Source organism: Notamacropus eugenii, chromosome 1 (assembly GCF_028372415.1).
Source record: "Notamacropus eugenii isolate mMacEug1 chromosome 1, mMacEug1.pri_v2, whole genome shotgun sequence".
Classification (NCBI taxonomy): Eukaryota; Metazoa; Chordata; class Mammalia; order Diprotodontia; family Macropodidae; genus Notamacropus; species Notamacropus eugenii.
In genome coordinates, this window is record NC_092872.1 from 41,960,999 (window position 1) to 41,984,079 (window position 23,081).

The following is a 23,081-nucleotide window of genomic DNA, read 5'->3' on the forward strand; positions in this document are numbered from 1 at the left end:
CTTGAAAACTAGCTACTAAGGCATAAAGGAGTTGCAACCTGTGTTGATGGAAGGAGTGATACCCACACTAATGAAATGATGACTTCTTGAAGTATTGAAGTGTTATTATGGAGTACAGAAACATTCCATCTATTGTAGGCACAGAGAAACCAAGTTATGGTCCATATTTCAGACACAGCACATTCCTCTTAGAGGAAGTATGTATGTGTGTGCGTGTGTGTTCAATTCGCTGTGTGCACATGCCATTCTAATTAAAGCAGGGCAACAGCAACACTGGTGGTGTTACAAATGCGCAACTCCCCTAGGACCAAGAGGAGAAACTGTGGGAAAAGGGCCCATTGCATTAGTATGAAGAGGGTGCCAGCAGAGCCATTTCCAATTCTTAGAAATTTTACATCTCCATCTAAAGTACAACCTAAGATAATTAAAGCAGATGTGAGCTGGCATTGCTCTGGGATGCCTGAGACACATTTTTTGTGGGAATAAATCAGAAAAAAAAATCCATTCTAGCAGAAGTTGGGGTTGGCAGCCATGAGTTTCAACTTATGAGGAAATATCATTATAGGATTTAAATCTGGAAAAAAAAAGACATTACAAATCTAATCCTACCCCCTAATTTTAGAGGTGACAAAATTTAAGAGCCAGAGGAAAGACTGCTTGCTCAGGTAACTTGCAGAGGTAGAATTTGAATCCAGATCCTCTGATTTGAAAAGCAGTGCTTCTCCCACTGTGTACTATAATAATTTACAAGTTACTATCTCTTTTTGTGTCCTCTCCCACTGTCCATTCATTCTTATATTTGTATTTCAAGGGGTCTGTGATCACATCTGTGAGAGTTTTGATGGTACAAATCACAACACACTCACACCTTCCCATCCTGTGTGACTATTGTCCATGTTCTGCCATAAATCCTCCCTGAATAGTGGTAAGGTTCCTTGTATATATGAAGTCTTTTCTGGTTCTAACAAGTTGATGGTCTGAATGGGCTCAAACATTTGATTCACAAGTGATTCTCACATTGGTAACCACTCATTTCTATTCTGTTGAGACATGGTCAACCTATAAGTGGCGTCATTGTCCATACTTAGCCAGGCTTTCATCATTACAGTCCATCAACATGCATTTATTAGTCACCTATAAAATTCCAGGAGGCAGCTAGGTGGTGCAGTGAATAGAATGCCAGGTCCGAAATCAGGAAAACTCTTCTTTGCGAGTTCAAATCAGGCCTTAGACACTTACTAGCTGTGTGACCCTGGGCAAGTTCCTTAACCCTATTTACCTCAGTTTCCTCATCTATTAAATGAGCTAGAAAAGGATATGAAAAACCACTCCAGTATCTATGCCAAGAAAGTACCAAAATGGGATCATGAAGAGTCAAACACAACTGAAAAAAAGTTCCAGGCATTGAACCAGACACTTGGGGTACAAATGCAGAAAACAACCTCTGTCCTCAAAGAGCTTATCATGAGAAACAACACATTTATATTTAAATACATTCAAAATTATACAGGCTTTCATTGACCTAGATTCATTGACCTTCCCACAGAGACTATGGCTACTGTTATTCTACCTTTAAGAAGGTAGAGAATCTTGGGTATCTCACAGTTAACTGCGATGGCAGAAGTGGCCTCTAGACTACCAAGTTTGAACTGCTAGTCTCCTGAAGAAGACAGATTGTTAACTGTCATTAACAAGAAGATTGTGTTAGCTACCATCATGTGAAAAACTGAGAATAAGTGTGTTAACTGTCATCTTTAGAGAGATCTGGATGAGGGAATTAACTGCCACCTATGAGAACCCAGGTTGTGAAGGGCTTTAAAAGCCAAACAGAGTTATCTGTGATCATAAAAGTAATAGGGTGCCATTGGAATTGTCATGTAGGAGAATGACTTTATGAAAATCGCTTTACACCTGTGGGGAGAGACTTGAGGCAGAGACACCAATTAGATTGTTGCAATAGTCTGTGAAAGGTGATGAGAGACTAAACTGGGGTAAAGAGTAAATGTGAGTCAAGAATGTGAGGAAAGAAAAGGGAATGAATGTGAAGGATATCATAGAAAGGATACTATAAACTTTTTTTAATTTTGAATAGAAAGCTAATTTTTATAATGTTCTTGAGTTGTGCTCAATTTTAGCCTCAAAACTGACACCCTTGGCAGATGTACCATTTGTGACAAATTTGCCAATACTTCACCTTGTTTGCTAAGCTGCAGTACCAGGTAATGCTAGCTGAAAATATACTACAAAAACCAATTAAACTGAATTTTCTACAAGATTTCTAGGGCAAATCCTTTCAAAAACTAAAAGGATAAGTTTACTGGCAACAATTTAGTCATTCTTGGGTGAGAATCACAGGGCAGAAAATCACATAATACAGCTGTGTAGGTGATAAAGGGCCAAAGCATTAATAAATATGTATTATACCTTTTTTTCACTAATTATTATATATAATTATTGCCTAATGACTTCTTATCTTTCTTTTAAAACCAACTCAATATATTATTATATATTGTTATTTATAATATAATATGAATGTATTATATTTTTTAGCAGTCCTGTCATTTTGTTAGTATGGGAAGCAGGATATTCTCAATGTGGAAATTCCCTCCACCAATGTAACTTGTTTGTAAATCATAGTCTTAAGGTGTTGTCTTGGGGCATTGGAAGATTAAGTGACTTGCCCTTGGTCACAAGCTAATGTGTGTTGAAAGGTAAGACTTGAACCCAGATTTTTTCTGACTCTTAAGGATGTCACCTTATCCACTGTGCTATGTTGCTTCATAATATTTGATTACATCCGTTATTACAAATTAGGGTAGTCATGATGTGTTGGCAACTGCCTTCCTGGCATGATTAATCAGTAAGTAGTAACTAGAAAATTGGTCTGTCCTGAGAGATTTTCTCTACTAACCTGCCTAAACATGTCTTTTTCCATTTTACTTTTTTTCAGTTTCCAGAAATCCTTAACTTTTTAACCATGTACAGTATTGACAGATCTCATGGTGCCAACTCCCAGGCAGAGTTTTCTCATGTGCTCTTGGCCTTCAAAGGCACAGGTTAACCCTGTAATTCAGCAGATAAAAAGTCATTTTCTGTCCATGTAACCCACATTTTATCCCAACAACATTTAGAAGTCATTCTAAATTCTGTATACAGATTGCTAGTGCATTACATCCCTATGGACTCTAGGATTTCCAGAAGATTAGGGTACACCCTGATTCTCTCCTCCTCAAAATCCTATCCTGTGTTGCTCATTCTAGGTACCAGCAGAGTTTCTATGGGGTCAATCTTTCCAGCCTCCGTGGTGCAGCCTTGGATGAATACTTCAGACAGCCAATTGTAGTAAGTGAATTCTCTCTTTATGGGGCTTGGCATCCTTGCCAGAACAACTTTTGTAGTTGGAGACGGAAAGGAAAATCATGTTTCCATTTCTTCTAATTCTTTTTTTCTAATTATTCAAGACAACTAACCTATCTTGATAATGCTGTACGGGAAAATGGTATTGGTTGAGACCAGACATCCTTTCTTTCCTCTTGAGGAGTTCAGGCTCATAGTTGTTCTCAGAGAGCAGCTTTGCTCACTGTTTCCTATGTGGGAAATGTTCTTTCTTCCTTTCTTGCCTAGTAAATTCTTACCTTTCTATTAAAACCCAATTCAGATGTTTCCTGTTCCTCCAGGAAAACATTTCTGATTTCCCCACCACTCTCAGAAATGACCTTTGTCCCTGATACTTCATATAGCTGTTTTGCAGCTCTCTAAAACATTTTGGTGTTTTATTGTGTAATTTGATTATTTCTGTATGTGTCATAGGTCATAAGATTTACAGCTGAAAGATACAGTAGAGGTGATCTTGCATAATTTTTAAAAAGATCTTATATCTTTTATTTTTGCAGGACAATTACTTCAGGGAAAATTTCCTCCTTCCTCAGTTCTATCCTCTTAAAATTAAATTCTTCCTTGTAACAAAGAAAAAATCATCAAGGCAAACACAATGCCCATGTATGCCACATTCTGTCTTACTAATTCCCCTCCTCTCTTCCAAGAAGAGGGCAGAATGACTTATTATTCGTTCTGTGCTACTATTATTCCAACACCCTAACTGTAGAGATGGGGAAACGAGTCTCAGAAAAAAGTGACTTTCTCCCGGTCACACGGGCAGTAAATAGCACTGCTAGCAATGACCTGTGCCTCCAAATCATTGTACCACGACACATACTAGATTGCAAACTCCAAGACAGCAAAAGCTAAACATGTCTTCTTTCCTTACTAGCTACCACAATACTCAACACATAATATGTCCTTAGCCATTGTTTTGATACGAAGTGAAGTCAAATATTAGGTTGGAGAAGAAGTAGGGCTGACATTCATTCATTCTTTCATTCATTCAACAAGTATTTATTAAGAGCCTACTGTCTGTGTTCCTGGCAGGAACAGGAATAATGGGATGAAGTGAAGGACATAGAAAATAGAGACAAAAAGACCGGTAAGGGCTTGAATAGTGTTTTAAAGGTTGAGGTCCTACTGCAGTAAAAGGAGAGGAGAGGGGGTAGTAAGAAAGTTGAGACATCTGGAAGTGAAAAGATGTTGAAGGCTTTTTAGTAGTAGAGCAACCATGGGTAAAGGGGTAAGCCATGAATCATCCAGATTAGAATGACCTTATGGAGGAAAAGGGGTAAAATAACATCTGGAGGAGAAACATTATTGATAGTGAATCTGTTTATTAAACTTTTGCCCCTCCCTAACATGCAGCATGGAAACCTGGAGTCAAGAGCCCAAGGGATATCACTTCAGTCAAGCTGCTGAAGAATACTTGAGGAGAAATCTTGGGGAAGTGTCCACCCTTCAAAATCCCACCATTCCAAATGCCATCAGAAACTCTAGCACAGATTCGTTTTGTGAATCCTTTATTGGTCAAGTTCTGCCAGGCTGATCTCCCCCCACGTAGTCATTCCTCAATTCCAGTGGTTTTTCACTTTATCTTTGTAGCCCAAGAGTCTGACACAGTGACTTAATAACAGTAGTTACTCCACTCCAAAAGGTTCATGATGGAAAATGCTATCCACATCCAGAGAAAGAATTATGAAGTCGGGATGCAGATCAAAGCATGCTATTTGCTCTCTCTCTCTTTTTTGGTTTTGTTTCTTCTTTTTTCATTCCGTTGGTTCTGATTCTTCTTAAAACATGACTAATGTGAAAATATGTTTAATATGAATGTATATGTAGAGCCTGTATCAGAATGTATGCTGTCTTGGAAAGGGGGAGAAAATTTAAAACTCAAAAGCTTGTGGAACTGAGTGCTTTACATTGAAAATAAATAATTAAAAAATAATAGTAGTTCCTTAACAAATAATTGTTGAATTGGACTGGATCTGATACATGGACTCTCATCAGTGCCTAATGATAATAATTGCTTTCAGCAATCTAAAGATCATATAATATCACCAACATCAGAGAAATTCCTGGTGTTTCTAAGTATAAGCCCCAACTAGCTGGTGGCATTAGCCACAGGTGATAAGTCCCAACTTTGCTTCATAGATGGCTGCTCTTCATCTGTCATATAAAATTTCTCTCCTGCTCTCTCTTAGTCTCTCCACTGTTTGGAATTGCCTAGTAGGTATAGCTTTTTTCCTTCCTAACAGACAGAGCCCCAAAGCATTTCCTTACAGGAATTAGATAGGGAATTGTGCTACTGATAGCTCAGTTTTTATGTTCTTCTATCTCTCCTTAGATTTCTTCTCTCTTATCAAGCATTCAGTCAACAAGAATTAATTAAGCACCTATCGTGTATACTAAGTAGGCACCGTACTAGGCACTGGGAATACAGATGTGGGGAATGAAACAATCCTGACTCCCATATGGTCTTCCTTCCATTGTCCCACCACACCCTATCTCATCCCCATGATCTCATGCTGCCCAGGGCTTCCAGATGTGATGGTATATCAGACCTCTGCCCTGCCTGGACAGAATCCTATGCCTCTTTCCCAAACTACCCTCCCAACCCACAATTAAAACTCAGCCTATTCTATGCCTTATTTTTTCAAGGAAGACCCTTCACTTTTCCAGGGAACTGATACATAATTCATATTAAAGTACTAAGAGCTAATGATGGGTGCTAATGGATTTAAATATCTCTCAGCATTTGTTTAAAGTCCTTTATAAACATAAGATCCTTGTTCATTTAACCATGGCCTTCTGGGGCATACCTTAGTTAAATTCAACAAGCAATTTTTAAGTACAAGATACTAGGACAAAGTGAGGTGGCTATTAGAGGTGGAGGGGGCTTTTTAGTGCTTCCAAAACCCTAGTACACAGACAGCCATTTATTTTATCTGTTTTACCTATGTGGGGTTTACCAGAGTCATTGGTCACTCAGTAGAAACTGATTGGTTTGGAAACTAAACCACAGTCCTACCAGCATAAATGATAAAATGCCAGTTCTGTGATCCAAGTCAATTCACCAAGCATGTATTTAGCATGCCCTTTGTACAAGGTTCTAGGGGTAGAGAAATGAAATGAAAACATCTCAGACCTCTAGGAACTTACATTATATTGAAGCAGAAATGACAACCACAAGCTTGAATGACCAGTTCAAGTCGTCAGACTTTGTAGACTTTTATTGAAAAAAATAAAGAAAAACAACTTTCAGATCCTTGTTTTAGACTTAGAATGCCTTCAGACTTACAAATGTCTATCACATTTTGCTCCACATAAAACAGGACCCATTAAGTTTCACCAGAATTTCCCTGGTCAATTTCTTGACTTTGTCTCATTAAACTACTCACACTCAACACTTTACAATTCCAATCTGTTTTCCTTGGCTTCAGGGATATGCCCATGCCAGCTGGGAAAAATGAGGAAACAGAATATTCTGTTGGGCAATTTATTACTGCCTTTGTCTGCCACCATATACACACAGCTCACCCCAGTAGGACTCCTATTTGGAGGGGGAAAAAATTGTTTAGTAGAACAGGATAACAGAGATAATGAATATATCTTCCTTCTCCTATAGAGTATAAAAAGGTGGATCTGGGGGAATTCTTAGGTTTGCTGTGGCCTGGTATGAAGAAAAAGTTATAGAAATTTAATCTTATTACTGTTAATACTGTTACTATTATTGGTCATTGTTCACATCCATATAACACTTTGGAGCTTATGAAGGATTTATTTTTTCACAACCATCCTGTAAGGTATAGATAGTGCAAGTATTATCCTTATTTTACATGTAAGGAAACTGAGACATTACTTTATTAGTTTCCCATAACTGATAAATGTCATAAATTTTACTTCCAAAAATTTATTACAACTCACTTCTCTTTCCTAACATGATGACCTCTCTTGTACAAGAGTATAAACTCTTTTCACTTTATTGTTCCAGTTCAATTTCTAAATTGATGTCATATTCTTCCTGCCTTCCATCTAAGCTGGCCTATTTGCCGTTCTCCATATATAGCATTCATCTCTTACCTCTGCGAACATGCACTGACCGTTATGCCAAAAAGGCTATCTATCGCTCATTACCCCTACCTCTTATTATAACCCGTTGGCCCCCTTTCAAGACTTAGCTCAAATGCCATCCCCTACACAGGTCTTTTCTGATCCACCCTCCTTCCACATTGGGAGTGTTCCCTCCTGTGAAATTACTTTGTATTACCTTTGCATATATTTTGCATTTACTTAACTTGTATGCACATTGTTTCTGCCAATTAGAATGTAAGCTCATTGGAGATGAGACTGTTTTATTTTTGTCCTTTTATCCCCATAACTAGCACAGCACCTGGCGTAGAGTAGGCATGCAGTAAATACTTACTGAATTGAATTGACCAACACCTAAAAAAAAAAAAAAGTGTATCTGTTTCAAGAAAAAATCAGGACACTATACAATTCTACAAAGGCAATCCATCCCATTCCCCTCCTGCTTTTGAATTCTGGGCCTACCTCCTTGTCTGCTTACAGTGTCTCTCCAATACACATACACATACACACATACACACACACACTCATGGCTGAGCTCTGTGACCTATCTTGGAACTTAGCTTGCATAGTTCTTGGAAAACAGACAGAAACATTGCTGAAACTACATATAAAGCTTTTCCAAAATGATACAACCTACTAGAATGTGCTTTCCTCTAGCACAGCCTTCAAAAACTCAGGGTCACCTCCATACTACTACAAGTCATTGGAATAGAATTTTGTGGAGATCCTAATACATTATCGTGCCTTGTCATTCATATCTGTTAATGAGTCATATTCCTTTACTGGGATACGTGTTGCAAGAAGTCAAGTACCATATCTTATCTAGACTTTCTATCTCTTCTAGCACCCTGCACAAAGTAAACATTTAATTAAATGTTTATTGATTGAATAAAATAAATGAATGTAATTCAGTCTCTCCCATACCAGGTGTATTTTTTTTAACCTTAAGGACCTGAAATTGAATTTAGGGCTAGTGCTTCATTATATCATGGTGATCAGAATTTTTTGGAAAAAAAAACCATAATCTATATTGTCGTCGGTTTATCTTGACAAAATATAAACATCGATGATTATTTTCCACAGGATACATTTGACATTAGGATTTTGATGGCTCAGACAATTAAATATACTGTCAATTTTATTGAAGCCAAAGAGGAAGATTTGCACAGGTCAGTATAATCATTGTTCTTCCAGTTCTTTCCTAATTTTAATCCTATGGCAACCCCAACATTCCCCCACCTAAAACTCAGCATTTACTTTTACCACATAGCCTATGAAAAAATTAGGCTGGCTTCATGTATGAGGTATGGTCATGCATATGTAAAGTGGTTGACCAGTATTATTAAACATCCTTTTTAGGAGGAAGCTAAGGAACAGAGAGGTTGTAACCTTCCCAGAGACACACAAGAAACAAGAGAATTGGAACTTCACAGTGTAGCAAGCTAAGACATAAAATCATAGGTTATAGAAATGGAAGAGACCCTGTGTATCATCTCCTATTCTTCTGTTTTGGGGAGATGAGAAGTCTAAAATGGGAGAAGGTCTCAGTGGATTTCAGTTTGCTTTGGAAACCTTTGCTTCCCCCAAAGCACCTCATGAATACCAGGAAGCATCTCCCAAAAATGAGATGTCTGTGAAAGCAATTAATAAACTGTCAAGTGCAATGCAAATATTAAGTATTGATTATTATATCAACTAGAAAGAACTCACAGTGAATTATTTAAGGCTGAAGTTTTAATTTAAAAACTGCTTTTATGGTTTAGATTCCAAGGTGAAAGTAGCCTAATGCATACTGATGCTTGGTAAAAGATACATTTTCTTTGGGTAAAAAGAAAGTGGGCAGACAGTACACAGACCTCCAGAATGAGTCTATAGTACCAAGGGTTCTTAACCAAGGAGAGATTTCAGCAAGTCAGTGAACTTGGATGCAAAAAAATGTTTCTGTTGCAGTCTTGTGTATTTTATGCATTATTCTCATAAAGGGTCAGTAGGCTTTACCAGATGACCAATAGGGTCCAGGATGCAAAAAACATTCAGAACCCCTGCTCTATCAATTCTTGGGCCTCTGGTCTATAGCCAGAACCAAGCCTAGGACTTTTGACTCACAGAGTAAATCTCAACTGCCAGCTGGGTTTTCTAATTGATAAAATAATAATTAATATTTTATATTTTCATGACACTTGATAGCTTACTAATCACTTTCATAGACACCTTATCTTTGTACTCAAGATAGCCTTCAGAAATAGTCAAGGTAGTTTGGACCATATCCACAGTGTTGTATTCAGTTCTGGGTACCTTATTTTTGGACGGACATTGAAAATTTTAAGTACGTCCAGAAAAGGATTATCAGGATGGTGAGGAGACTACATGCTAGACAATACTGGTTAAAGAACTGGGGTTGTTTGGCCTGGCAAAGAAAGAGAATACTTAGAGGACATAGGATCAGTATCTTCAAGTACTTGAAGAGCTCTCAATAAGGAGATAAATTAAACGTGTCCTCCCTGGCTCCAGATGGCAGAATCAGGAATAGTCAGTGACAGTTGTAGAGATGATTTGAGGCAACTAGATGGTTTAGTGGTTAGAACACTGGATCTAGAGTCAGGAATACCTGAGTTCAAATCCAGCCTCAGATACTTTTAATAACTATATGATCCTGGACAAGTCATTTTTCTTGTCTGCCTCAGTATCTTCATCTTTAAAATGGGGATAATAATAGCACCTAACTCTCGGAGGTCTTTTGAGGACCAAATAAAGTATTTGTAAAATGTTTTACAAACATTAAAACACTATAAAAATACAGATAGTGTCATTACTGTTGTTGTTACTGAAGAAAAGACTTTGTACCAATTCAGGTTGTTCAAAAATAGAAGTGACTGCCTTGTCTTATTGGATTTCCCTTCACTAGAAGTCTTCAGGTGGAGGATGAATGACTGACTGTCAAGAGAAGGAGATTCGTCTTGAGAATAGGGCTAAACTAGATAACCTCATTATCTTCGTGTTACATATGGGGAAACTGAGCTCCAAGGAACTGTGACTTACTCAAAACCACCTGGCTCTTAAATAGTGGAGTTGGCACCAGAACCTCATATCTTCTGATCCCAAGGCCTGCGTGTTTTCTACTGTCCAACCCTATCTCATAAATCAAGACCATTTCTGCAAAATTCTTATGGAGATTCTCCTACCAGTTAAATCACCTTCCTGAACAAGAAAAGATTAATGACGCATTCTGATGCTGATGTTGCCTGGCCTTGGTTAGAGAACTAAGCAGGCTTCCCTCATCCATCTTGTTGCTTGGGGAATATACTGGTGTTCTTATTTTGGCCTTCAAAGGAATGGCTATCATTCTTCTGGACCAGAGCAAAAATAGGTTTTCTTGATAATGACTTTACTCTCTGGGTTCTCTGACTATAAAGATGAATGGGAAACTGGGGAAAATTCAGGATTACTGTTTTGCATCAAAACAAAAACAAGGATGAGCTGGTTTGAGTTAAACAGAGAGAAGATTGAAATTGTTCCAACTTCCAAGACACTTAATTTGTATTTGGATGAGCTGAACCATATGGAGTGGTCAGATGTCCCCATGCATGACTGAAGACCACAGAGCCATGGTCTGTCACTGAGTCACCATCTCCTTGAAAACCAAGCCATCCTTCTACAGTCCTTACAACATAGCCTCCAAATGCTGTGGTCATTCTAACGTAATCTTCAATGTTTTGGATGGCAAAATTCTGTGTTCCTTGGGGTACTTTTTATGTAGGCGTCATACATCCCGACATCAGTCATTATCCGTCAATTAATTAATCAAGGCATGCTGAGAGGGAAAGTGCAGTGTTCATTGCTGCAGCAAAAACAGTCTAGGAATAAAAGTCAGTAGAATCTTAGCAAGCTAGCATTGATAGAAGGGGAGGAGCACTGGATTTGGACTCAGAAAGCTTCCGTTCCAGTCCAAGCTCTGCCCACTTTGTGACTTAGAGCAAGTTACTTCCTCCATGTAGGGTTTGGAGATCTAGACCTATGACTTGGAGCAAGTTACTTCCTCCATGTAGGGTTTGGAGATCTAGACCAATCTCCTCACTTTCTACAGAGGAAGAATTTAAACCCAGGGTTTAGCTTGAAGGTCCCTTTAAGATGTTGTTCCATGAAATATACCACTCAAGTCTGTGTCTTTCTTATTTTGTGTCCTCAGAAGATTTTTTCATTCTTTTCCCACAGAGTGGAAATTCCCTTCATGTTTCATATGATGCAGTCTGGTCTCATTCACGGCCTGGCTTTTTGGTTCGATGTGGCATTTGTTGGATCACTGTATGTATAATAACAGTAGTGATGATGATAATAATAATTCACATTTCTACAGTGTTCTAAGGTTTACAATGTGCTTTCCTCACAACACGAACTCATCAAGGTAGAAAATGCAAATATTATCTTTGTTTTATAATTGTGGAAGCTATGACTTAGAAAGTCAAGCAGTTTGCCCAAAGTTGCAGAGCTAATAAGTAACTCAGCCCAGACTTCTACCCACCCACACTCTCAGTGCTCTCTTAGAGCACGTGTTTATAGCACTTTCAGGATTGTAAAGAGCATCTCATTTGATCCTGTCATTTCTAACTTTAAAAATTAAGAGTCATGAAGCTAGTGATTCTATAATGTTTGTGATATGGGAACGTTTCCCTTTATAGACTTCCTATGCTATAACCAAATCTCTTGCCCCTTTTCTAACATAAGAGAGGGAGCATGACATAAGTTGACCTCGAAGTCAAAAAGAACTCTGTTCAAACTCTATCACAAACTGTGTTTGTGTCCCTGGGCGAGTCACTTCTCAGTCATCACAAAAAACTCTCAAAAACTACAGCTCTCAAAAACTAGAAAAGCTGGTGATTGGCATCAGTAGATAGCATTTTCATACCTGGAATTCCTTGTCCCAATGAAACTGTAGATATCAATTTCCCTCTCGTCTTTCCCCAATAAATACAACCATGGTGATCTGATCATAATTCTGACTGACTTTAGTGCAGACTCATGTACCTGGGGATATAAAGCTACTCACTCTAATGCTCTAGCCACTGTTTCCCCACCACCCTAATGTGCACATTCTAATTTCCCAGGCCAGAACCTTTCATTGCAGATTAAAAGTGAGTACCTACCTTACCAGGTTGTTTTGAGCATCAAAAAAGAACTTTGCACAGTGCCTGGTGTAGAGTAGGCACTTCATAAATGCCTGTTCCTGTCCCTTAATTACTGCTTGTGGCAGGGTGTGATATATCTGCAAGATCCCCTTTTGGCTTTGATGTATATTGATAACTTGTTTAAGGAAGTAAGAATTCCTGGCTTGGAATGCCAGATCTTCATTTGTCCTCCTATGCTATATAACCCCTCCCAGAAAGTAACCCTGCTCCAGTTCCTCAGAATGGGATGGAGGTGACCATGGGTTCTCTGACATCATTGCAATGGTTATAGGCATGGACAAATAAGAAAAGGGTTGAACTCTTCTGTCCTCATGCCCTCCTCCCCAATCTGCATTTTTCCCTCTTCTCCAAGCTTCCTGTCAGTCTTCTTGAGGTATGCTGATTATGCCAGGTCAGAACATATATACACACACATGCAAACATGCACCCCCCACAGGAGCAGTCTGTTAAGTACATCTCTTAACCCTAGAATCTTCCAGTTTTTAGCACAATTATAGAAACAGAGAACTTTCAGACCAAGAGAGACCTGAGAGATTCTCTTGTCCAATCCATACCAGGACAGGAATCTCCTTTCTGCCATCCCCAACAGTGGTTACCCAATCTCAAATGGAGGCCCTCCTCAATTGGGAATTTGCTGCTTGCTGGAAAATCAAAGTTATTTTCCTATAACTTTCTAGCCACAATACCGCCCCCCCCCCCCCGACTCACACACACACACACACACACACACACACACACACACACACATACACACACACACACTCGCTCTAATGCACTGATTTCCGTTTTCTCGGCAAGAAGCCTTAATTGCTGGTTTAATATGTGCAGCTACTTAATGTTTCCAATAGGGTATAGCTTTCTAGTTTAGGACAGCTCTAATCATTCATCTGTTTGAAAACCTGGCTGTTGGATCTGTGCTACCACCTCTGGAAAGTGGGGGAAATCTGGGAGATGATGCAGCATAGTGGAAAGAGAACTGAATTAGGAAAAAAACAACTTGGAGTCAAACCATATCATAGTATTATAGGCTTGAAAATGGAAATGATGCTGATCTCTTCCAGACCTTGGCTAGCTGTCGAAATAGTATCATGGTGGCCATTTGGCCCCTTGTATGATTCTTAAACTACAAGACTTAAGGAACAGATCATAGAATAATAGATCTAGAGATGAAAGAGTCCTGAGATTCCAGGCAGTCTGCAATAGAGTCCATTTTATGAAATGGGAAACTGAGGCCCCAAAAGGTTAAGTGACTTTTCTGGCTCTGCTACTCACTCCCTGACTTTTGGCAAGATACTTCACCTTTGATCTAACCCTGTGTTTCTTCCTTCCAAGCCAGGGGACTTGGGACAGAGGCAAATTTTAGCCCCATGTTTTAAAATAATAAAGAGCATTCTTAGCTGGCGGACTGTACTAAAACAGGCAAGTGGGCCAGATGTGGCCCTCAGGTCATAGTTAGTTGACCTCTGCTTTACATCATAGAATCATAGTTCTAGAACTCAGAGAAATTATAGGTGACCTTTGGTCTACCTACTCATTTTGCAGGTGAAAGAACTGGGACTGGAGAAGTAAAATGACTTACCCAGGGTCACATAAGCAAAATTCTATGATTTAAGAATGTGAGGTCATCACTCCTACATAAGAGAAAGAGAGTGACTCTGGGAGTCCAAGCTAGAGGATTGTTGGCTTTTTCTCAGAAAATAAAGAATTTTGACAAAACTAGAGTTCCAAGGACCCTTTGTTTCTTTTTTGGTTTGACAGGGTCACAGTCTGGTTGTCCACAGCCCCAACAGAACCCCTGACTCACTGGTATCAGGTGCGCTGCCTCCTTCAGACGCCTCTTTTTGCCAAGGAAGGAGAAACTCTCTCAGGGAAAGTGCTCTTTGTGGCCAATAAGCGGTAAGTAAGCAAACTCCAATAGGCAACAGATATCTACTTTGTTAACTAGGCTGATGAGAACTGGGGGAGACACCAAAAGCTGAAGAGTCCCCAAGTTTGCAGCTCTTGGAAAGGGGACAGGAGCTTTGGCCAGGGTCAGCTGGTTTTCTGTCTCCACTAAGTCTGCAGGGTGGAATTTCACTCTTGGCCCGGAGGTGGGGAAAAAAAGGGGACTCCAGACAACTACAAGGGAAGCCTTTTCCACCGAACTGAAGAAGAAAGAAACCTACCACTTCTTCATTCTTCTGCCAAATGATTTGATTTAACAAGCCTTAAAAAAAAGACAAAGAATAAGACAGCCAGATATCTGCACCTAGCCACACACCACCAAATTTAGTGCAACAAAATTGATTTTCATTTCAGGGAAAAGTCATTGCTGTGACAGCACATAATTTGTTTAGTTGCTTCATTATGCTAATAGATTTAATGATGCCTCTGCATTAATTATCTTGATTTGTCCTTTTTAAATTTTTTTTTTAGTAAACTTCTTTATTTCCACCTTGCAGTCATCATCGAAGAGTTTGATCTGATTTTCTCCCTTAGAGCCTTTCCTAGGAGTGGGTGCAGTGGGACTGGCTTTGGGTCTTTAGTGTCCTTCCAGATAGCCATAACCCATCCATATGTGGAAAACATTCCCTATGGGTTGCATAACTAGAGCCCACCTTAGCAATCAACTTGTCAAGCCCCCTCAACTGACTCATGAGAAAATGGAGGCTCAAAACTGGGAATTCACTTGCTCAAAGTCACACCAAGCCAGAACTGAACCAGGGCCTTTGACACTTGATCTGGTGCTTTTCCCACTATTCCATACTTGCCTCTATAACAGTCTCTGTACTGTTACTCCTTATGGGTATGGCTTATGAAAATTTGGTTCATTAAACAGATTATTGTTTTTCCTATTGTCAATCTTATAAACCAATGGATAGAGTCATGGGTGTGCTGATAAATGTTTAACAGCTGGCTAGAGGGACAAGGATGGGAAATATTCTTAGGACTCACTTTTCAGTTTAATCAATATTATTAATGCTTTCTTAAGTCTATACAGTCAACAAAGTAATAAATCAATTCCTGATTTATAAAATTTGCCAATTTTAGAACTGTAAATGCTCACACTGAAAATGTATGATTAGCTCGAGTTCAGGCTGGTTTGAGCTGGCTCCTGCATGCCTATGGCAAGAGACCTGATACCCACTCACAGCTGTAGACTATGTCTATGTAAGATTGAAAAATAAACAATTTATGGAACAAGTGGGTTCTGGTTTTTTGGTTTGATTTGTTTGTTTGTCTCCAGTAGCTCAGCAAATAATTGGTTTGACTGTTTTGTTCTGAAGTCTTAGGAGGGACTAAGTGCTTTTAGGTAGATATGGTAGGGTGATATGATGGCTAGAGAACTGAGAGTGCAGTCATTAAGTCTTGAGTTTAAATAGTCTCAGATACGTACTAGTTATGTGACCCCAGGAGAGTCATTTAACTTCTATCTGCTTCCATTTTCTCAACTAAAAATGGGGACAATGATAATGAGAATAGCAGCTACCCCCCAATGTGTTGTGAAGATCAAATGAGATAGTATTTGTAAAGCACTTAGCACAGTATCTGGCACAGAGTAAGCACTTAATAAATGTTTGTTTCCTTTCTTTTTTAAAAAGTTGCCCTTTTGTGGGACTGGGGGCGGGGTTGTTTTGGTTGCTCATTTGTTTTTTAAGCTGGCAGCATTGCTATACCTGGCAAGGAAACCAATCATAATCTTGTGGTTGTGACTTAAGCCTCCTCCTCTGGTGCTTCTGTCCTCTGTGGAAGTGTCCCTGGGATCTTCCTTTTTGCAGTAAGTCACAAGTTCCTACCCAGCTAGGGAGGCCTCCCATACACCTGGTGACAGATTGTATATTTGTCATTTGAGGTCCATCATAACTAATGAGTTCGAGACTCACCACTAGTGGACTCTTCCTATCAATACTTTTCATCTCCAGATCTAACTAGAAGAGGACTTCTTAACCTGAGGAGTCTATGGTACATGAATAGATTTCAGGGGGAATTTGGAAGGGGAAAAACACATCTTTATTTTTACCAGCTTCTAAATGAAATTTAGCATTTCCTTCAATTGTTTAAAAATATTATTCTCAGAAGGGATTGCTAAGTTTCATTCATTTGCACAAGAGGTCTATGATGCAAGAAAGATTGAGAATGCCTGCAAGGGTGGAAACAAGCAGAGCTGTCCAAGGTAGGAAAGCGTTTCTTTGGAGAGTGAGCTCCTCCTCAACAGAGGTCTTGAAGAAGAGGCTAATTGATCACTTATTGGGTATCCTGTGAGAGGTTCTTCCCCAGGTGCAATGTATGTTAGATGGTCTTCCAACATGGAGATTCTATGACTTTGTAATGAAAGTCACAGTTCAAAGTCTGATTTTTTCCTTGAGCCTTGTTTAAAGCCTTTTCTTATGTTTGGTGATTGATACCTTGGAAAATGAAGATTTTTTTCTGGTCTGAGTCATGTTTCTAAATTGAGAAGAAACTAATTTTAACTAATTCTTAGCCCCTCAGGGTTTCCACCTTTTTCATTTGAATAAAAAGGCTCTCTCGAACCTAAAGTGTTTTCTAGACAGACTTCTAGGAACTGTCTCAGTAACAATCACAGTTCTGTAGTGCTTTATGGTTTACAAAGTGCTTTTCCACAACAGCCCTCTTAGATAGGTCACACAAGCACTACTATTACCCTCATCATATAGAAATAGAGAAACATGAGCCTCAGAGAGGTGAAATGATTTGCTCATGATCAAATGGCCAACAAGCGTCCCATTTAACTCTAAATCCTATCATCCTAAATTGCAAACACAGATTTCAGATTGATAATTTTCTGTCTCAAAGTGGAATCAACCGCCTCAGGGGAAATCCCTGACACTGGAGGTTTTCAAATACAGTTTGGCTGGCCACTTACTGGCAGTGTTGTTGAAGAAATTCCTGTTCAAGTACAAGCTCAACTGGATGGCACCTGGGGTCCCTTCCAAGTTTGAAATTTCATGATTCTATAAATGGCAAAGTCGTGTCATCAAAAGAGAAGACCTAGGTTCAAGTTCTGACTCTCCATCTTACTGCTGTTTGGCTTGGAATGTCTTTTATCTTCCCTATACCTTCTTTACCTTTAAGATGGAGAGGTAAAGACTCTTTGACCCAGTGATGAGCCAGTATGTGGCCTATGCCCCAGAGAGAAGAATGGCAGAGAAAAAGGATCCATACAGATAAAATTACTTATAGCAGCTCTTTTTGTGGGTCCACAAACTAGAAACTAAATGGGTACCCATCCATTAGGGAATGGGTGAGGACATGATGGTGTGTATGTTCATAATGGTATACTCTTATGCTATAAGAAATGACAAAGGGAGTTTCAGAGAAACTTAGGAAGACTTGTATGAACTTATGCAGAGTGAAGCGAGTAGAATGCAGAGAAAAAATAACAACCACACTATAAAGACAAACTTGGAAAGACTTAGGAACTCTAATCAACACAATGACTGTAACCAAGATTCCAGAGGACCCATGATAAAGGATGCTGCTCATCTCAGGACACAGAGGTGATGGTCTTGGGGCACAGAATGAGGCATTTTTTTTAGATATAGCCAATGTGGATATTTTTGCTTGATTATTCATATTTTTTCAAAGGTTTTTCCCTTTTTTTCAATGAGGGGAGGAAGAAAAAATAAAAATTTTTGTTAGTTGAAAAAGAATTTTTTAAAGAAGGGGTATTGGTTTAGACCTCTAATAGCTCTTTCAGCCCTGACATTCTGTGATTCTGTGATTCATTTAGACAGGTCCTGACATAATATTCCTGGATATTTCAGGCAGTTACATTAAATAGTCTAAGCACCCCCAATTAAGCAGGAAGGGGGCAGATGGAGATGTCAAATATTTTCATGTAGTACCTTGAAAATGCCACTCTCTGGCAAAGGAGCTGGGATGGATGATGAGAAGTTAATGTGTTTCTTTTATCTTTTCTTCTCTTTTCTATTTTTTGTATTACAGACAGAGTTATGACATTCAGATTGTGGCCATAGTGAACCAAACAGGCTTCAAGTCGGGTAATGTTCTTGACTTAAAGAACCCATTTTTTAGGTAAGAAATCCTCTCCACTATTTCAAATGTAAGTGAAGTATATATTTAATGAATGAAATATTTGATCAGCATCACAAATAAAGGTTTGACACAACTCCATGCCACTAAAAGGGAGGGGGAAGAAATCATCAACACTAGGAAACTTTTTAAATGAACTACAGATAAGGACTGGATTATGGAGGGAGAGGTCCTGGGTTCAAATCTGTGCTGTGCTCTTTATTAATAGTGTGACCTTGGTCAAGCTAATTCCTTTCTCTCAGCCTCAATCTCCTCATCTATAAAATGGAATGTGGCTAAATTAGATGATTTCAAAGTCCCTTACCAGCTCTAATAATCTATGAATTTTTGTGATGAAACAGTAGATCAGAAAAGAGATAAATTATGAGTCAGAGCCTAGGTTCTGGTCTTTAATTATTTCCATAAGCTTAGAGACTCACTTTTCCTTTCTGGGTCTGTTTCCTCAAATGTAAAGCATGGGAGTTGGACTCTGTCATCACTAAGCTCTTTTCCAGCCCCAACATTCTGTGAGATGGAGAACTTCAGTGGAAAGAGCACTCAAAAGAATTCCAGCTCTGCCACTTATTAAAATCATAATGGTAAAGCCACAAAGGGCATTAGAGGTCATCCAGTCTGACCCTTTCCATTTAGAGATTAGAAACTAAGAGGTGAAATAACTTTCCCCAATTCACACATAAAGTGAGTAGCCAAGGTGGAATTCTGAATCACTGGTCCCCAGCAAGTGCTGTTCCTACCATATCTCGCTGCCTCTCCCAGTTCTGTCATTAGGAACAAGTCATTTAATCTCTCAGCCTCGGTTTTCTCATTTGCAAAACGAGAATAAAAAACAGAGTGTTTTGCCTGAGCAGATTGTTATGAGTCACAAATGAGATATTGTATATAAGATACAATAAAGCATATTGATATAAACTAATATTAGTATTATTCACCTTATGATTTAAAAAAATAGCACATTCTCCTGTTGCATTTAAAATTTGAAAAATTTCAGGAACATATCTACTATGTAAAGTGAGCTGTACACAATTGTTTCAATGGCATGAATATAATATTAATTTCTTCAAAATTTCAAATATCTTCCATATTTTCTACAATGTTTCAAAACAAGCTCATTTATAAACCAACAATGGAAATGTGCCACTAATGAAACAAATGATTACCACCAATTTGGGCTTCCTTATTAAAAATTTTAGTTTTTACTTGTTTGTAATTTGTCTGTAAAGCTTATAGTCCAACTGTTAGGGGCATTTGTGATATTAAAACATAGAAGGAGAGGAGGAAACTCAAGAAGTTAAATTTTAAATTCCATTTTCAGAAATGGTGAAATAAAAGTACATTTTTTCCATAGAACTTAAGCTCTTAAAAAGTGCTTCCTACTTTAGCAACCTTGTAAAGTAGGCAATACAATTATTATGGCCTCCATCTTTTAGATAGAGAAACTGAAGTTTAGAGGTATGTAAGTTCTACAGTTTGTTAGGGTCAGAACTAGGATTTGAACTCTCTCCTGATTTGAGTTGAGGGCTCATTTCACCTCTCTAGGATACCTCTCCATGTGCATGTTCCCACAAGTATGCTAAGCTTTGGAACACAAGGTGAAACAAAGACCCAGGAGCAAGTTGTGCGAGTAAATGATTTAGTAGAAAAATATGGGGGTCTTTGCAATGCATTGGGAGTGTGGAGATTAAATTTAGTCTTTCATTTTTCTTTTAATCTGTTTCATGGGGTACTAATGTTCAGTGGCCAGTCTTCAGATGATGTCCTCTCTCCAGGCTTAGCTAGTCTGGATAAAAAATACACACAGTCTGATGGGCATCCTTTGAAGCCCTTGTAGCTTAATAGAACTTACTAGAAGTTTTGTAACACTAGCCCAGCTTTCAAAAACACAGGGATACCCCCATGCCACCCTGAGGCATTAGAGGCATTTCTCAGAGAAAAAAAAGAGTAATATGGCTGCAAGAGGGAAGGAACAATGAGGTGTGTGTGTGTGTGTGTGTGTGTGTGTGTGTGTGTGGCCGCACGCGCGCATGTGTGTCCAGGTAGGTATATGCCCAAGGGGACATTATCATCTGACTAGACCCAGACCGTGCCTCACACCCTATCTAACATTACATGAGGATCAGCCCAGTGTGAGCGTCCTCTCATCTCCCTTCCCACTGCACATGTCCCCCTTCCTGCCCTTCCACCACTCAGTATTGCTCTGGGAATAATAACCACATCAGTGCTATCACTGCTACTGGAAAAGATGTGATAATCTATTTACCTTGTGGCTCTACTTAAAATTCCTGTGACTTCTTAGGCCCCGAGTTCTTAACCTAGGGTCTGTGAACTTGTTCTTTTAATGTTTTGATAACTACATTTCAATATACTTGAGTTCCTGGGTAATTCTACATAGTTTATTTTACATATTTAAAAATTATTCAGAGATAGCATCCATAGGTTTCACCAGACTACTAGAAGGGGCCATGACACACAAAAGGTTAAGAATCTTTGACCTAGAAGAAAACTCCCTTCTCCAACCATCCCTTTATATATAGGTTGCATCTCTCTAATTTAAATATAAGCTTCTTGAGGGCAGGGACCATGTCATTTTTTTATTGTATCTCTAATGCCAATCACACTGCACATAGCAGATATTTGAGAAATGATTATTATTTATGGGATGGCCAGCAAAATGTTAAACCACTGAGGATATTGTAACAAGGAGGCTCCGCCATTGTTGAAAAGTTAACTTTATCATGGATCAAATCACAACTAAAAGTGTCATTGTCCAAATTACCAGAATTTGGGGGCAGCAATAAAATAGAGGTCTTATTCTATGGTTTGCTTATACCTTGATACTCAGAGGTGGCAGATCTACTTGCAGACAAACTGTGACACATGCTGAGCTTTCAATATCCAGTATTTAACAGATAGAAATGCTTAGCTTGATTCAGATCAGGTCAAGTTAAGAAACCCTTATGGGCTAGACATTATGCCAAATTCTGAGAATTCAAAGAAAAGGCAAAAAAAAATTCCTACTCCCCTGGAGATCATAATCCAATGAAAGAGACAACATGCAAGCAACATGTATGAACAATATACATATAAGATAAATTGGAGATTTTTCTCAGAAGGAAGGCACTAGCATTAAGCGATACCTGGAAAGGCTGGGATTGTAGCTAAGAGTTGAAGGAAGCCAGGATATGGGGATGAAGAGGGGGAACATCCCAGGCATGGAAGCCAGTGAAAATTCAGAGTTGGGAGATGTAATGCCTTGTGCAACTACAAAGAGATGAAAGTGGAGTATGTGGAGAGGAATTAGTCTCTTCTGGACCCTCCTGGCTTCAGAGTGATTATCAATAGTAACTGTTTCCCTCCCAGCCTGATGTCTTCATTTTTCTTTGCCTCATTAAAGGGGCCACCTCCTGACTACTTCTTAAACAGGCCTATTCAATGAATGGATGTTACCTCACTATAAGTGAGTACCTAAATAGACCTGGACCTAAAGCGGCCTGGGTCATCTCCATTCATCCTGATGAATATCTGGTCACTGGATTCAGATGGCTCTGGAGGAGAAGTGAGGCTGGGGACCTTGCACAGCCCTCTCTGACTCAAAACAAAGTCAAGTGCAAGTCATGTCATCATTTTTCTGAAGGGATGGCCTTCTTTGGCAACAAAGGACAAACACAACCACAAGTTATAACAAGTCAAGAAAGATAGAAAGGGAGCAGATTATGAAGGGCTTTAAAAGCCAAACCAAACAGGAGATGTGATATTTGATCCTAGAGCTAATAGGGAGCCATTAGAGTTTATTGAATGGGAGGTGGGGGATGGGGATTGACATGGAAAGACATTGCTTTAGGAAGGTCACTTTGGCTAAATGGAGGAAAGACTGCACTGGGGAGAGGCTTGAGGAAAGGCCACCCAATAGAAGACTTTTTTAATAGTCTAAGTATGAGGTGATGAGGGTCTACACCAAGGCAGTGGCAGTGACAGAGGAGACAAGGGGATTATATACTTGAGATGTTGTAAAGGGAGAATCAACAGGACTTACAATTTAAATGTGGCCAGTGAGAGAATGAGGAATCGAGTGTGTGGTGAAATTTCAAGCCTGGGTGATTTGGGAAGATGGTGGCACCCTTGAGAGCAATTGGGAAAGTAGAAAAGGGGAAGGTTTAGGGTAAAAGGTAATGAGTTCAGTTTGGGATGTGTTAAGAATTTAAGATGTCTTTAGGACATCACTTCAGAATAGGTAGATGGAGATGGGAAACTGAAGGTCAGAGAGATATTGTTGTTATTTCAAGTGGTAGACTCTTTGTTGATCCCATTTTAGGGGTTTTCTTGGCCAAGATCCTGGAGTGGTTTGCCATTTCCTTCTCCAGCTCATTTTACAGA

The 23,081-nt window shown here is 39.1% G+C and overlaps 1 protein-coding gene across 3 annotated transcripts in view; it reads left to right on the forward strand.

The window, feature by feature from the left end:
• The window catches only part of LOC140497018 (histone-arginine methyltransferase CARM1-like), a 274,761-nt gene that overhangs the window by 246,615 nt on the left and 5,065 nt on the right, over window positions 1-23,081 (forward strand). For 2 of the 3 annotated variants that reach the window (XM_072597490.1, XM_072597508.1), the window contains 5 exons: window positions 3,261-3,342; window positions 8,557-8,642; window positions 11,686-11,775; window positions 14,415-14,552; window positions 18,603-18,692. In XM_072597490.1, the coding sequence (XP_072453591.1) occupies window positions 3,261-3,342; window positions 8,557-8,642; window positions 11,686-11,775; window positions 14,415-14,552; window positions 18,603-18,692 (486 nt within the window). Of the gene's footprint in view, window positions 1-3,260; window positions 3,343-8,556; window positions 8,643-11,685; window positions 11,776-14,414; window positions 14,553-18,602; window positions 18,697-23,081 lie in introns of those variants that run through there. The other variant, XM_072597499.1, reaches the window with a different exon arrangement.